Here is a 16,010-nt window from a genome sequence, read left to right as displayed (position 1 = left end):
GCTTACTATTTCGTAACATGGTTAGTATAACCGATACTGTAATGCTCAATTTCTTAAGAGGGCGGTCTGCACCCTCACCCCGTCAACCGCAGCTGCGGTACCTAGATAATAGGTACATAGGTAACTATGGGTAAACTAACGTTCCCTGATGTAACAGGTTGGACGTATTATGAGCGGGCCAAGATCGTGTGCAAGTATTCCTTGAAAATTCGAGAAGCAAACTTCTCCGAAACCCATGAGCTACCACCAGTATGACTGTGACAACTGTCTTATGAGCCGTTTTGACAACAGAGAGAGCAGCGGAAACTGGTGGAGCCAGATACACGATGATGAATGACCACATGAATGTGAGAGACTCCACCGCCACTGCCCTTGTGATCTGTTTTGTACACATACTGAGCTTTTGTAATTGTGGCGAGATGCCATCATGTATACTTGAGGGTAACCCCCTTCTGTGGACTCACCTATGAAACACCTCTGGATTTAATGTCCAGTTTTCAGGATCCAAATTCTGACGGGTGAGATCCTCTGTCTAACAGATGTCCACTCACGTAATGATCTCTTGACATTTTCACATAATGGTGTTCTGAGCCATTGAGGATTTGAGTCACATGCCGCATTACCATGCGGCTTCTTGGTTCTCACTGGTTGTTGTGTATGCAACTGCCGTTGCCTTGTTTGACTGCTTAAGGCCAGCGTGAGACAGGCATCAAACATTTACCTGAAACTCATGGTTGTTCCTCTCCACAGAAATCTTTAGTAAAAGGCGAAAGATTTATTCGTTCTGAAGAGAAAATAGAGTATATACCTGGTCAGACTGAAAGCGAATCATGTATTGCATTGTAAAATGCACAGAGTTCTAGGACCTTTATCGACAGCAATCTGTCGTGTTTTAGAACCTTTGTCGCTGATTTTAACTACAAATCCTGACCCTCTGCGACTGTCGTCCAGAGTATATGCACCCTTTTCCCTCTGTGGGAAACGCGAGTGAAGGGTGGTGAACTAAATTGAAAACACATCTTTATTCTTAATAGGTGAATACACCAATGTACCGCTAGTGTGCGTGTTTTGCACTAATTACTAGACGTACATTTGTTATTGCTGGTGTAGTAGGTAAAAGTCTTTGATTTACCGTATTTATCATCTTACCTAGGCATTGACATCGTTTAGACGGAATTAGATGCGATTGTTTTCGAACTTGATCTGCTACCGCAGTATACCTTAGTAGCGCAAGTTAGAGGAACTTTGTTGAGACAGAGTTCTTATGTGAGATGAGCTATCATCCCAACATCACTTTGGTAAATACCCAAAGCGATAAGCAACGGTAGATATGAAATGGTTAATGGTTGTGGCGATTTGCAAACGCTAGAACCTGTGATGAACATACCGGACTGGGTAAATACGCATTGTCAAGATCAAATGCAATTATGCAAATTTTGTGGCTCCAATAAGCAAATACTAACCGCAGAAAATCCATTTTCTACTGTAGTAAATGACTTTTGATATTGCGACAGAGCTGTTTGGTCTTGCTAAAACAGAGGTGAATAAATAACTCTGACTCTGTTGGCGTACTACTGCCTGGTTTATAAACCAGCAAAGACTAAATGACAACCTGCCAAACCGTTCGACAGAGGCAGTTTTGTACTTTAAGCTGTAAATAGCTGAGACATGTATGAGTTGAAGTCCTGAAACCTCGCAAATGTAACATGTAAAGACGCGCTTCCACAATTGTAAAAGAGGTCATTAAACCACTGGCTTGCTGACTGTAACGTCCTGTCGTTACAAGGCGTGACTGTTTCTTATAAAGGAATAAAACGCCGTTACAAGTATTGTATGCGCTAATGGCAGAATATCCTAAAGGGATAAAATGGCGTTACACATATATCAAATTTAGGAGCAAACAAGCTCTGGTCTTGTCGCACTTAACTAGCGACAATGAAAATAACCGGCGTTAGCAGAAGCTTTACAGATATACTTTGCAGCTTCTTTTAACAGTGATCGGCATGGTTCCATACATAGATTCTAGTGACCCAAATGTATCTGTGGTTTTTATAATGTTTTCCAAAACCCCGCACTATCTGAATGCTGGACTAATGTACACTTCTCACTTGTAGTTATCGGTGTGAGATTTGACATAGAATCGTGCATTAAATTATAAGACTAGTGAAATAAACACTCTGGTACCCAAAGGAAAATTGTCACTTTGGAAAGACTGTCTTTTGTTAGCGCTGGCGGAGTTATTCTGAGACTCCGATTACCGCTGTTTTAATTTGAATTGCCAATGTTAACATTTTTAGTCTGCACTAGAGCCTTATTTGCTATGTAGACAGACATCATAATAGGCAACAGACAGACACTTGCACGCCTTAATAACATTATTATATGGCATATATCTCTATATATATATATTGCTGAACAGCATATTTATTAGGAAACTAAATTGTTCTTTATGTGAAAAGCAGTTCACATGGGCATGAAACCCGAACCAAATTCCTACTAACACCCCTGCGCCTTCTGGTGGCTTAACGATGTAGGGCAGGAATGTTCTAGAATTATCCTGAAGTAAAAATTCCCACTAACACCCCTGCGCCTCCTTGTGGATTAGAGGTGTATAGTCTAGAATTATAACTGGAAAACCAGCAATGATTAAAATGGCCGTCATGCCATGCTTTCACAGAAAATCACAGTACAGTTTACCTGCTGCAGTTTTAATATATATAGGCTTAATAGCCTATTATACAGTTACTATGCTTATATACAGTTATAACCCAGTTGTAGGATACAGTAAAATATATGCATTTAGTCAAATAATATGAGCACTGCCTGCAGTGTATTTATTTTGCAACCTTAACCAAAAATAACAGAAAACTTGGTTAAACGTGCAATAGGTTATGCCACTGATAACCTATTGCCAGCCAAAGCCTCATATATATATTATATATATATACAAAGTGTTTACACATATAATCAGTTCATACTGATATTATAGACAGTTATGCCAGCAAAAGCTTTATTATATATTATATATATATAAAACGTGCTGTATATCACAGTACACAGTGTACATTGTTTAAAGTGCTGCGCTGCTTGAACCCATGCAGCCTTTGCTGCTGCTATGGGTATTATTCCCCCTCCCCCCCCCCCCCCCTGCATCCCCATGTTACCTGCAGCGTACGGGGATCGGGTGCAGGGAGAGCAGGAGAGCCTGTATCTAGCGCCGGGGAGCCGACCGGAAGCTCCTTCTTTCAGCAGTACACAGTCTCCCTGTGTCTGCGGTGTTTCACTGGGAGAGTGGCCGGCGTCCTTGAGTGACGTGCGGCCGCTCTTTAGTACACAGGAGAGTGTCGGCGGCGTGCCGGGCCATCCGAGCAGTGAGAGCGGCCGGCGTCTGAGTGACGTGCGGCCGCTCTGTTTAGATGAGCGCCCGGAGAGTGCGGCATAGCGGTGCCGCATCAGAGCAGTGAGAGCGCCCGGAGAGTGCGGCATAGCGGTGCCGCATCAGAGCAGTGAGAGCGGCCGGCGTCTGAGTGACGTGCGGCCGCTCTGCTTAGTTCAGCCAAGGAGTCGGCGCTGCGTAGTGGTGGCGGGCCCTCAGAGCAGTGAGAGCGGCCGGCGTCTGAGTGACGTGCGGCCGCTCTGCGCGTATAATGTAAGGAGAACCTTTCTCATTCTAACCACTATCAGGTGGAACTTCATTGCTTCAGCGGGACCCGTCAGCGGCGCCCTGTACAGTTAACACTCACACAGCAGGGCGGCAGCGTGAGCTGACCGCCCTGACCCCCTCACCATACCTTCTTCTGTAAGCTCCGTCCAGATTGTGACGGGGCTTCCATCCTGGCTGTGACGGGGCTTCTTACTGTAAGCACCGTCCAGTTTTCAGCTCTCCTCCTGGCTGTGACGGGCTTTTAAAAATAAAAATCCAAGTGTGGATATACCACAAGCCTTGTTCGTGCTGTGAGCACCGAAAAAACACTGAGGTCGTACACTGAGGTACTCGGGGATATGGAGGGGGGGGAGGGTCCTAAATTTAAATATTCAGTGCCCTTGTTCGGCTACGCCCGTCCATATCCCAAGAGTACTCCAGTGACCCCTAGTGGATGATAAAGAAAATATCTATCCTATATTACCACAGCCTCCCACAATATTCAGGAGGTGGCCTCTGATACAGGCATTATGGCAGCCAAGGCTTCTACTACATCTATCCTGGCTCGCCAGATTCTGGGGTTACAGTCCTGGTCGGTGGACCTGGAGTCTAAGCAGACCTTGGAGGTACTCCCTTTTTAAGGGAGATATACTATTTGGAGATCCGAACAAGATTGTGACCGACTTGGCATCTACCAAGACTACGTTTTCTCCCAAGTACTAATCCTTCGGCTCTGAAGGCTAAGAGTACTACTCGTTCCTGTTTACCTCCAGGTAAAGCAAAGGCTCAGGTGTACCCGAGATGGACTTGCACTTCCAAGTGTTCTAAGCCCAAACCTAGACATTCTTGGGCCACCCATCAGCCTGCTGCATGATGGGGCAGCCCTCCCCCTGGGGGACCCCAGGATGGGAGGCTGACTTCTACAGTTTGCCCAGGTATGGTTAAAGACTACTGCAGATGCCTGGGTGCAGGAAGTGGTACTTCACGGGTACAATCTTTCAAGACACATTCCTCCTCCCCCCCCCCCCCCCCCCCATCACCAGCTTTGCTCAACAGTTATCCCTTCGGATACATTAAAAGCACAAACTCTACACTTGGTTGTCCAATCCCTCCTTGATACAGGAGTGATGGTGCCTCTGTCTCGGAGGCAGGGAATACTGTTCGATGCGGTTTCTAGTTCTGAAGCCAAATGGCTCCTGGCCTATACTCCACCTCAAATCTTTGAACAAATTTGTGAGATGTCCAAACTCTGTATGGAAACTCTGCGCTCTATTGTACTGGCCTTGGAACCCAAGGACTATATGGTATCCCTGGATATACAGGATGCTTACCTACACATGCCTATTGCCATGTCTCATCAGCAATATCTACAGTTTGCTACGGGAAAACTTATCAGTTCGAAGCCTTTGCTTTTCAGACTGACCACGGCAACTCAGATCTTCACCAAGGTCATGACAGCCCTTCTCCACCATCAGGGTACCTGGATCCTGCCATATCTGGATGACTTGTTGATCCTGGCAAACTCCCCAGAAGTTCTCCTTAGTCATCTGGAACGGACAGTCCAATTCCTACAAGCCCACGGGTGGCTCATCAACTAGAAAATCCTCACTAGTCCCTGCTCAGAGCATGGTGCACCTGGGGGCATTACTGGACACGCACAACCAACGTTTGTCTCCAGAGAAGGTCCTGAAACTTCAGGACAGAATCGGATGCTTCCCCCTACCCCTTGTCCAAGAGTGTCGATACACTCAGTGATGCAAGTACTAGACATCATGGTGTCTTACTTTCAACGTGGCAGAGTACGCTCAATTTCATTCCCACCTATTCCTTTACAAATGGGATGACCTGCCTCACTGGATAGTGTCAAATGATCTCCTTGACTCCAGAGGTTTGTCTGTCGCTGACCTGGTGGCTTAAGGACCAGCAGTTGAGCAAGGCCCGTCCATTCTGGGGTGCAGTGCTGGAACACTCTCCAGGGTCGGTGGACCAGGGAGGAATTTCTCCTCCCAATAAACATTCTGGATTTGCAGGCAGTGTTCAATGCTTTGACTCTTGAACAGTCCTGTTCCGTATCAGAGGCAGGACAAGTACAGACAACACCCTTCAAGAGTCTCCATTTGAACCTTGAGTCTGTGGACCCTAAATGCTTTACACTTAAGGTCATTTTTCTGTTTACTATTGCCTCTGCTAGGAGGGTGTCGGACTTAAGTGCTTTGTCCTGACGTCCACCCTTTCTGACTTTTCACTGACCGGGCAGTTCTTAGAACTCACTCTGGTTATCTACCTAAGGTGGTGTCATCTTTCCACCTTAACCAAAAGATTGTGGTTCTGGCCTTTCTCTCCTGGTTTGTCCTCCAAAGAGCGGTCTTTGGATGTGGTACAAGCTCTCCATATGTGGAAAGGACTGCCTCGATCAGATTCTTGTAATTTGTGAAAAACAAATGTGGCTGGCATGTGAATAAGCAGACCTTGGCCAGATGGATTAGAATGCTGATTGCACATGCTTATGTATAGGCTGGCCTTCCAGCTCCTGCTATCAAGGCCCATTCTACTCCAGTCTGGACCTTCTTGGGTGGCTACGTGGTCCTCCTGAACACACTAATCGGGTTCTATGCCTTTGACACTTCCTCCTCCTTTGGACGCCAGGTTCTCGTGCCTGCTACAGTGCGTCCCCTCCCATAAGAAACTGCTTTAGGACATCTCTTCTCCCCCCCCCCCCCCCCCCCCCCAATGTTTCCTGTGGAATACCAATGTATCCTGCTGCAGAAAAGGAGATTTATGGTAAGACTTACCATTGTTAAATCTCTCTGCGAGGTACACTGGTTTCCACAGGGCACCCACCCTGATGCACTTAGCTTCTTTGGGTTTGTATGGCATTAGCCACTAGTCCCTTCTCCTGATGTGAGAATGGTTCTATGTGACTGACCGCTACAGTCTTTTACCTGCTACTGCATTGGACTGGTTAACAAAACTGAGCTCCAGTGCCTGGAGGCAGTGCATCTTGGGAACAGTCAAAGCTTTAGCCTGTTGGTGCCTTGATTCAACTCTACACCCTGATGTTCCCTGTGGAAACCAGTGTACCTCGCAGAAAGATTTAACAATGGTAAGTCTTGCCATAAATCTCTTTAAACAGCCTGATCCATTAAACATATACTTTAGCTTTGTATATGTAGGGGGGTCACACTATTAAAATGATCAGCCTAGTGTGTACCCAACTTTAGGACAGGTTGGTCTTGAGACTTATCATGTGATATCACACATGGACTGGAAAGGAACAGTGAAGTCTAAAATTGCACTTTACTGGCTCTTAAACATTTTGTCTTCAAGTTGTCATTAGTCGGAGCCACTTGTGTAGAACACCACCATGCTTTTCTAGCTCTGCATTAATCTAGTGGCTTTTTTATGGAATGTGTGCTATAATGTTCTGTGTCTTCCAGGCCCTACGTTCTGCACACAACTCTGTTGCAGCTGAGGGTCAGTGCAGGGTAAGTCTATACAAGTTACCACAACAGAATTGTAAAGGACTACACTGACAGTGGAGCTTACAAGTTGGCTACACTGGGGGTTCACAATCTCCTCTGTTGCTTGACTTGACCAGTAAACTGTAGTGGTGCAAACCTGACTTTAGCTACATGTAACTACTTCTGACTGGAGTACTTGCCTTGTGCGGTATTATGTGCTACATGTCTAACTGTATAAGGTTTGTCTGTGCAGGTAGACGATGACGTACACTTCCACTTCGTAGTGTTCACGGCTGTGAATGGACATCTGTATGAGCTTGGTGAGTAATGACTGTTCCGTTACCTGTATATCATAAATATGGATAACATCTAAGGGACATGACACAACCTAGCACTTCTAATGTCAGCAGTGATGGCATATATATAGCCTACAAGACATAGTGGGGCATATGCCATAACAAGTCTTGTTCTCTAGGTACCTGTCCTAAGGTACAATCTGTCACATTCTAGGAATTCTGCTGCCAGTACCTCACACTTGACTGAAGTGCCAACACATGCTGGGTACACTATGCAATATACTGGTCATACAGCTGACAAACCATGTATCTCTAGCACATCAGCGGGTTTGTACAGACTGTCTTGGCATTGCCATTCAGACATAATCTGGTCTGACATGCAGCACCAGCAATGCTGATATCATGTAGACGCATCTGCTGGTTTACGCATGACCACCTGGCATGCAGTGCCACATGAATAGCCAGCAAGGTCAAACTTGAAATGCCCATTCAGTTGTGGGGTCTGGCCATACATAGAGTGGCTAATTGGTGTGTAGATTTATCCAGAGTTATTCATAATGGGTGGTCTTCAGTATGCCGGCGGTCGGGCTCCCGGCGACCAGCATACCAGCGCCGGGAGCCCGACAGCCGGCATACCGACACTTATTCTCCCTCGGGGTCCACGACCCCCCTGGAGGGAGAATAAAATAGTGTGGCGCGCCACCGATCCCGTGATGAGCGCAGCGAGCCCGCAAGGGGCTCATTTGTGCTCGCCACACTGTCGGGCAGTCTGCGCCGGTATGCTGGTCGCCGGGAGCCCGACCGCCGGCATATCGTAGTGAACCCATTCATAATAGCACTATCCTACACGTAGCTGCACTATAGATTGCTCACTGTTACAGCTGTGCTTATGTAGTCACTAACGAGCCATATTTTCCTATCCCCTGGCCAAGTATAAATACAGCATGCTCACACAGCACATCAATGTCCTAGTGCACATTTTGAGTGGTCGCACATATAGAAGGCACTTAACAGTTAAGGCATCTTTAACATAAGATGAAGCTTGTGCTCTTTGCTATTCTGTAGTTGAACAAAACGTGTTACAGAACCAACAGTTTGGCTATCAATAAACCTTGTGACCTATGTCTCTTGCAGATGGGTTAACTCCACAACCAATTGATCATGGTTCTACCTCTGAGAAATCCTTCCTGAAGGTACTGTAACTGAACAGGGTTGTAATCTTGGCATGAACAAACTACTCAATATAGTACAACGGTTAGGCTTGGGAAGTAATATGTAGATCTGGTATGCTGTTGTACCACACTTCAGGTCTTATAACGTTTGCATTTAGTAACTAGAAATACCCTATTGGACTCTAACCAGTGAGTTGGCAATGAGTGGTGGGTAGGGTGTTGGTGAGTGCTAACAAAGCTCCCATACCATCACTTGAGGATTTTAGATCAGACTGACTATACAGTATCTTCAGTAGTTTAATGCTGTATAGTTTTTCAGTCTGGCACCCAAGTTTAGTAGCTTATGTGGTATATTCAATTAGGGTCAGATCCATTCCGACATGCATTTGTCAGAATGAATAGGGGTTGTCTGATCCAATCATTTCAATTCGACTTTAAAAAAAGTCAAATTGAGATGAGGGGGGAGAGCAGCACTGCAGAAGGAGGTCTCGTAGCAGTGTCCACCCGGCTCCAACAAGCGTGACCACACTTGCTGGAGCCAGGTGGATGCTGCCCTGAGCGGCATGGCTGTGAGACATCCTGCTGCAGTACTGTGCCCCAAAAGTTTACCCCCAAACTGGCTTTCTATATAATTGAAAGGATCTTGCCTATGGCTCTTGTGCAGTCAGCGAATGCAAGTTCCTTGTTTGAAAGCCTGAGACAGTGGGTGGGGTGCTAACAGAATGCTGCAGTTATCTTTAATTAAACTATATTTTCTCTGACGTCCTAGTGGATGCTGGGAACTCCGAGGACCATGGGGAGTAGCGGCTCCGCAGGAGACTGGGCACAAAAAGTAAAAGCTTTAGACTAGCTGGTGTGCACTGGCTCCTCCCCGATGACCCTCCTCCAAGCCTCAGTTAGATTTTTGTGCCCGAACGAGAAGGGTGCAAGCTAGGTGGCTCTCCTGAGCTGCTTAGAAGTAAAAGTTTAAATAGGTGGCTCTCCTGAGCTGCTTAGAAGTAAAAGTTTAAATAGGTTTTTTATTTTCAGTGAGTCCTGCTGGCAACAGGCTCACTGCATCGTGGGACTAAGGGGAGAAGAAGCGAACTCACCTGACTGCAGAGTGGATTGGGCTTCTTAGCTACTGGACATTAGCTCCAGAGGGACGATCACAGGTTCAGCCTGGATGGGTCCCGGAGCCGCGCCGCCGGCCCGCTTACAGAGCCAGAAGAGCGAAGAGGTCCGGAGAAAGCGGCGGCAGAAGACGTTCCTGTCTTCAAATAAGGTAGCGCACAGCACTGCAGCTGTGCGCCATTGCTCTCAGCACACTTCACACTCCGGTCACTGAGGGTGCAGGGCGCTGGGGGGGAGCGCCCTGAGACGCAATAAAAACGATATAAAAACCTTATGGCTAAAAAAATGCATCACATATAGCTCCTGGGCTATATGGATGCATTTATCCCCTGCCAGTTTCCTGAAAAAAGCGGGAGAAAAGGCCGCCGTGAAGGGGGCGGAGCCTTTCTCCTCAGCACACAAGCGCCATTTTCTTTCACAGCTCCGCTGGAAGGACGGCTCCCTGACTCTCCCCTACACTACAGAAACAGGGTAAAACAGAGAGGGGGGCACTATTGGCAGCTAATATATAAATACAGCAGCTATAACAGGGAGTAACTTATATAAGGTTATCCCTGTGTGTGTATGTATGTGTGTGTGTGTGTGTATATATATATATATATATATATATATATATATATATATATATATATATAATATATATGTGTGTGTGGGGAATAAAGGCGGCACTCACGCAGGTTTTTGCTGAAGTAAAAAAGAAAAAGTTGTCAGTTTTATTTTGGTATAATAAAACTGACAACTTTTTTACTTCAGCAAAAACCTGCGTGAGTGCCGCCTTTATTCCCCACATGTATCCATGAGGTAACCCCTCTGGGAAGGCACCGCAGTATCTTCACCTCGCGTAAAGAGTGCCGGGACTGTCTGTCATACACATATATATCTATCTATCTATCTATCTATCTATCGCGCTCTGGTGTGTGCTGGCAAACTCTCCCTCTGTCTCCCCAAAGGGCTAGTGGGGTCCTGTCCTCTATCAGAGCATTCCCTGTGTGTGTGCTGGGTGTCGGTACGATTGTGTCGACATGTATGAGGAGGAAAATGATGTGGAAGCAGAGCAGTTGCCTGTGTTAGTGATGTCACCCCCTAGGGAGTCGACACCTGACTGGATGGTAGTAATTAAAGAATTACGTGACAATGTCAGCACTTTGCAAAAAACTGACGACATGAGACAGCCGACAAATCAATTAGTGCCTGTTCAGGCGTCTCAGACACCGTCGGGGGCGCTAAAACGCCCGTTACCTCAGATGGTCGACACAGACCCTGACACGGATACTGAATCCAGTGTCGACTGTGACGAGACAAACGTAATGTCCAGTAGGGCCACACGTTACATGATCACGGCAATGAAGGAGGCATTGAACATTTCTGACACTACAAGTACCACAAAAAAAGGGTATTATGTGGGGTGTGAAAAAACTACCAGTGGTTTTTCCTGAGTCAGATGAATTAAATGAGGTGTGTGATAAAGCGTGGGTTTCCCCCGATAAACTGCTGATTTCTAATAAATTATTGGCACTATACCCTTTCCCGCCAGAGGTTAGGGCACGTTGGGAAACACCCCCTAGGGTAGATAAGGCGCTCACACGCTTATCAAAACAAGTGGCGTTACCGTCTCCTGATACGGCCACTCAAGGAACCAGCTGATAGAAGGCTGGAAAATATCTTAAAAGGTATATACACACATACCGGTGTTATACTGCGACCAGCGATCGCCTCAGCCTGGATGTGCAGCGCTGGAGTGGCTTGGTCGGATTCCCTGACTGAAAATATTGATACCCTGGATAGGGACAGTATATTAACTATAGAGCATTTAAAGGATGCATTACTATATATGCGAGATGCACAGAGGGATATTTGCACCCTGGCATCTAGAGTAAGTGCGATGTCCATTTCTGCCAGAAGAACGTTATGGACGTGACAGTGGTCAGGTGATGCGGATTCCAAACGACATATGGAAGTATTGCCGTATAAAGGGGAGGAGTTATTTGGGGTCAGTCTATCGGACCTGGTGGCAACGGCTGGAAAATCCACCTTTTTACCGCAGGTCACCTCTCAGCAGAAAAAGACACCGTCTATTCAAACCCAGTCCTTTCGTCCCTATAAGGGCAAGAGGGAAAAAGGCCGCTCGTTCCTGCCCCGGGGCAGAGGAAGGGGAAAAAGACTGCACCATGCAGCCTCTTCCCAAGAGCAGAAGCCCTCCCCCGCTTCTGCCAAGTCCTCAGCATGACGCTGGGGCTCTGCAAGCAGACTCGGGCACGGTGGGGGGCCGTCTCAAGAATTTCAGCGCGCAGTGGGCTCACTCGCAAGTGGACCCCTGGATCCTGCAGGTAGTATCACAGGGGTACAAATTGGAATTCGAGACGTCTCCCCCTCGCCGGTTCCTGAAGTCTGCTCTACCAACGTCTCCCTCCGACAGGGAGGCAGTATTGGAAGCTATTCACAAGCTGTATTCCCAGCAGGTGATAATCAAGGTACCCCTCCTACAACAGGGAAAGGGGTATTATTCCACGCTGTTTGTGGTACTGAAGCCGGACGGCTCGGTGAGACCAATTTTAAATCTAAAATCCTTGAACACTTACATACAAAGGTTCAAATTCAAGATGGAGTCACTCAGAGCAGTGATTGCAAACCTGGACCAAGGGTACCTCAGGTTTGTGATACAAAACGGTCATTATCAGTTTCAGACGCTGCCGTTTGGATTGTCCACGGCACCACGGGTCTTTACCAAGTTAATGGCCGAAATGATGATTCTTCTTCGAAGAAAAGGCGTATTAATTATCCCTTACTTGGACGATCTCCTGATAAGGGCAAGGTCCAGGGAACAGTTAGAGGTCGGAGTAGCACTATCTCAGGTAGTGCTACGTCAGGACGGATGGATTCTAAATATCCCAAAATCACAGCTGATTCCAACAACACGTCTACTGTTCCTGGGGATGATTCTGGACACAGTCCAGAAAAAGGTGTTTCTCCCGGAGGAGAAGGCCAGGGAGTTATCCGAGCTAGTCAGGAACCTCCTAAAACCAGGACAAGTGTCAGTGCATCAGTGCACGAGAGTCCTGGGAAAAATGGTGGCATCTTACGAAGCGATTCCATTCGGAAGATTCAATACAAGAACTTTTCAGTGGGATCTACTGGACAAATGGTCCGGATCGCATCTTCAGATGCATCAGCGGATAACCCTATCTCCAAGGACAAGGGTATCTCTCCTGTGGTGGTTACAGAAGGCTCATCTTCTAGAGGGCCGCAGATTCGGCATTCAGGATTGGATGCTGGTAACCACGGATGCCAGCCTGAGAGGCTGGGGAGCAGTCACACAGGGAAGACATTTCCAGGGCTTGTGGTCAAGCATGGAAACGTCTCTTCACATAAATATCCTAGAGCTAAGGGCCATTTACAATGCCCTAAGTCAAGCAAGGCCTCTGCTTCAGGGTCAACCAGTGTTGATCCAGTCGGACAACATCACGGCTGTCGCCCACGTAAACAGACAGGGCGGCACAAGAAGCAGGAGGGCAATGGCAGAAGCTGCAAGGATTCTCCGCTGGGCGGAAAATCATGTGATAGCACTGTCGGCAGTGTTCATTCCGGGAGTGGACAACTGGGAAGCAGACTTCCTCAGCAGACACGACCTCCACCCGGGGGAGTGGGGACTTCATCCAGAAGTCTTCCAAGTGATTGTAAACCGTTGGGAAAAACCTAAGGTGGACATGATGGCGTCCCGTCTCAACAAGAAACTGGACAGATATTGCGCCAGGTCAAGGGACCCTCAGGCAATAGCGGTGGACGCTCTGGTAACTCCGTGGGTGTTCCAGTCGGTATATGTGTTCCCTCCTCTTCCTCTCATACCAAAAGTACTGAAAATCATAAGAAGGAGAGGAGTAAGAACGATACTCGTGGCTCCGGATTGGCCAAGAACTTGGTACCCGGAGCTGCAAGAGATGCTCACGGAGGACCCGTGGCCTCTACCTCTAAGGAAGGACCTGCTCCAGCAGGGACCTTGTCTGTTCCAAGACTTACCGCGGCTGCATTTGACGGCATGGCGGTTGAACGCCGGATCCTGAAGGAAAAAGGCATTCCAGATGAAGTCATCCCTACCCTGATCAAGGCCAGGAAGGATGTAACTGCAAAACATTATCGCATTTGGCGAAAATGTTGCGTGGTGTGAGGCCAAGAAGGCCCCTACGGAGGAATTTCAACTGGGTCGTTTCCTACATTTCCTGCAAGCAGGATTGTCTATGGGCCTAAAATTAGGATCCATTAAGGTTCAAATTTCGGCCCTGTCGATCTTCTTCCAGAAAGAACTGGCTTCAGTGCCTGAAGTTCAGACGTTTGTCAAAGGGGTACTGCATATACAGCCTCCTTTTGTGCCTCCAGTGGCACCTTGGGATCTCAATGTAGTTTTAGGGTTCCTAAAATCACATTGGTTTGAACCACTTGCCACAGTGGATTTGAAATATCTCACATGGAAAGTGGTAATGCTGTTGGCCCTGGCTTCAGCCAGGCGCGTATCAGCCAAAATCTGTTAAAGCCCATTCCACAAGGAAGGTGGGCTCATCTTGGGCGGCTGCCCGAGGGGTCTCGGCTTTACAACTTTGCCGAGCAGCTACTTGGTCAGGGGCAAACACGTTTGCCAAATTCTACAAATTTGATACCCTGGCTGAGGAGGACATGGAGTTCTCTCATTCGGTGCTGCAGAGTCATCCGCACTCTCCTGCCCATTTGGGAGCTTTGGTATAATCCCCATGGTCCTTACGGAGTTCCCAGCATCCACTAGGACGTCAGAGAAATTTACTTACCGATAATTCTATTTCTCGTAGTCCGTAGTGGATGCTGGGCGCCCATCCCAAGTGTGGATTGTCTGCAATACTTGTACATAGTTATTGTTACAAACAAATTGGGTTGTTTATTGTTGGAAGCCATCTTTTCAGAGGCTCCTACGGTTATCATACTGTTAACTGGGTTCAGATCACGAGTTGTACGGTGTGATTGGTGTGGCTGGTATGAGTCTTACCCGGGATTCAAGATCCTTCCTTATTATGTACGCTCGTCCGGGCACAGTATCTTAACTGAGGCTTGGAGGAGGGTCATAGGGGGAGGAGCCAGTGCACACCAGCTAGTCTAAAGCTTTTACTTTTTGTGCCCAGTCTCCTGCGGAGCCACTATTCCCCATGGTCCTTACGGAGTTCCCAGCATCCACTACGGACTACGAGAAATAGAATTATCGGTAAGTAAATTCTTCTTTTCTCCTAGGATGCAGCAAAGATCTGCCATGATTATACTGTGCGTGAGAAAGGTGAAGTACGCTTTTCAGCAGTAGCTCTGGTTAAAGCATAATGCTTAAAGGCAAAGCTCTTGTATTCCACTTAACAACGGTGAAGCGTTACCAGTTACACAGCTCACGGCTTACTACTCCAGCAAGATGTCTTAACTGCTTTTTCAAGTTATGTTCTCCTGCATAGAAAGTTCTTTCTGTGGTTCGGTGCTTTAAGGTTTCTCCTACCATTGTAAATGTTTTGCACTCCAGTGCAGCACTTGTTCTGAATAAAGTTCATTTTGGAAAACATTTGTGTACATTTTTGTGCATTGTCTGCCTTATGGGACTTGCAGTCCAAACATCTAGCCAGCTCCCTTACCTGTATTGGGTGGCAACATGACTAGACTGCTGCTGTGCTACAATAACTCCTTGGCATATCTGAAGTAGATGAAGGCTGGCAGAATAGCTAATACAATCTGAAGTAAAGTGCTAATTTATCTCTTGGTGAAACCAATTTGGTCTTGTGTAATGCTAGAAGTGCAGTCATTACTAGTCTTTGCAGTGAAATCTTCATATGCTTCTGTTGGCAACACCATCTTTAGCTTCATGAAAGACCTATTCTTCCCAGTATTAGTGCAAACTTAGGCTTACCATACTATCCTTCTAAATGGGACACATTAACTACACAGGTTCTATGGCTGACTAAAACCAGGTGACATGTTGGCTTGACTTAAATCAACCACAGAACCTGTGGAATTTAGTAGTGTCCTAGTTTAAAAGGATGGTATGGTGAACCTATGCAAACTCCTTGAGCAGGCTATATGGAGTACTCGGATTACTGGTAAGTATAGAGCTTGTGAGGCAGATCACCACTACCTTTCACAAGTGGTGCTTTAGAAAGCATCTGCCAAAGTGGGACTTTAGTTCCTGTAATTTAAGCTGTTCTGGGAATACAATCATCACTACGGGTGGTCTTCAGTATGCTGGCGGTCGGGCGCCGGGAGCCCGACAGCCAGCATACCGAAACTTAATCTCCCTCGTGGGGGTTCACGACCCCCCTGGAGGGAGAATAAA

At 46.9% G+C, this 16,010-nt stretch overlaps 1 protein-coding gene and 1 non-coding gene across 3 annotated transcripts in view; one reads left to right on the top strand and one right to left on the bottom strand.

Moving 5' to 3' along the window:
- The window catches only part of UCHL1 (ubiquitin C-terminal hydrolase L1), an 84,422-nt gene extending 69,177 nt beyond the window's left edge, over positions 1-15,245 (top strand). For both annotated transcript variants that reach the window (XM_063921018.1, XM_063921020.1), the window contains 4 exons: positions 7,081-7,128; positions 7,358-7,424; positions 8,535-8,593; positions 14,933-15,245. In XM_063921018.1, the coding sequence (XP_063777088.1) occupies positions 7,081-7,128; positions 7,358-7,424; positions 8,535-8,593; positions 14,933-15,016 (258 nt within the window). In that variant the 3' untranslated portion in view covers positions 15,017-15,245. The remainder of the gene's footprint in view (positions 1-7,080; positions 7,129-7,357; positions 7,425-8,534; positions 8,594-14,932) is intronic.
- On the bottom strand, positions 690-804 carry LOC134961543 (U5 spliceosomal RNA). Its single transcript, XR_010187926.1, has one exon. It is a non-coding gene; the product is annotated as a U5 spliceosomal RNA (small nuclear RNA).
- Positions 15,246-16,010: the final 765 nt, after the last annotated feature.

Source organism: Pseudophryne corroboree, chromosome 1, assembly GCF_028390025.1.
Source record: "Pseudophryne corroboree isolate aPseCor3 chromosome 1, aPseCor3.hap2, whole genome shotgun sequence".
Taxonomy (NCBI): Eukaryota; Metazoa; Chordata; class Amphibia; order Anura; family Myobatrachidae; genus Pseudophryne; species Pseudophryne corroboree.
The sequence above is the reverse complement of the archived record's forward strand: the minus strand, read 5'-3'. Positions and strand labels throughout refer to the sequence as shown.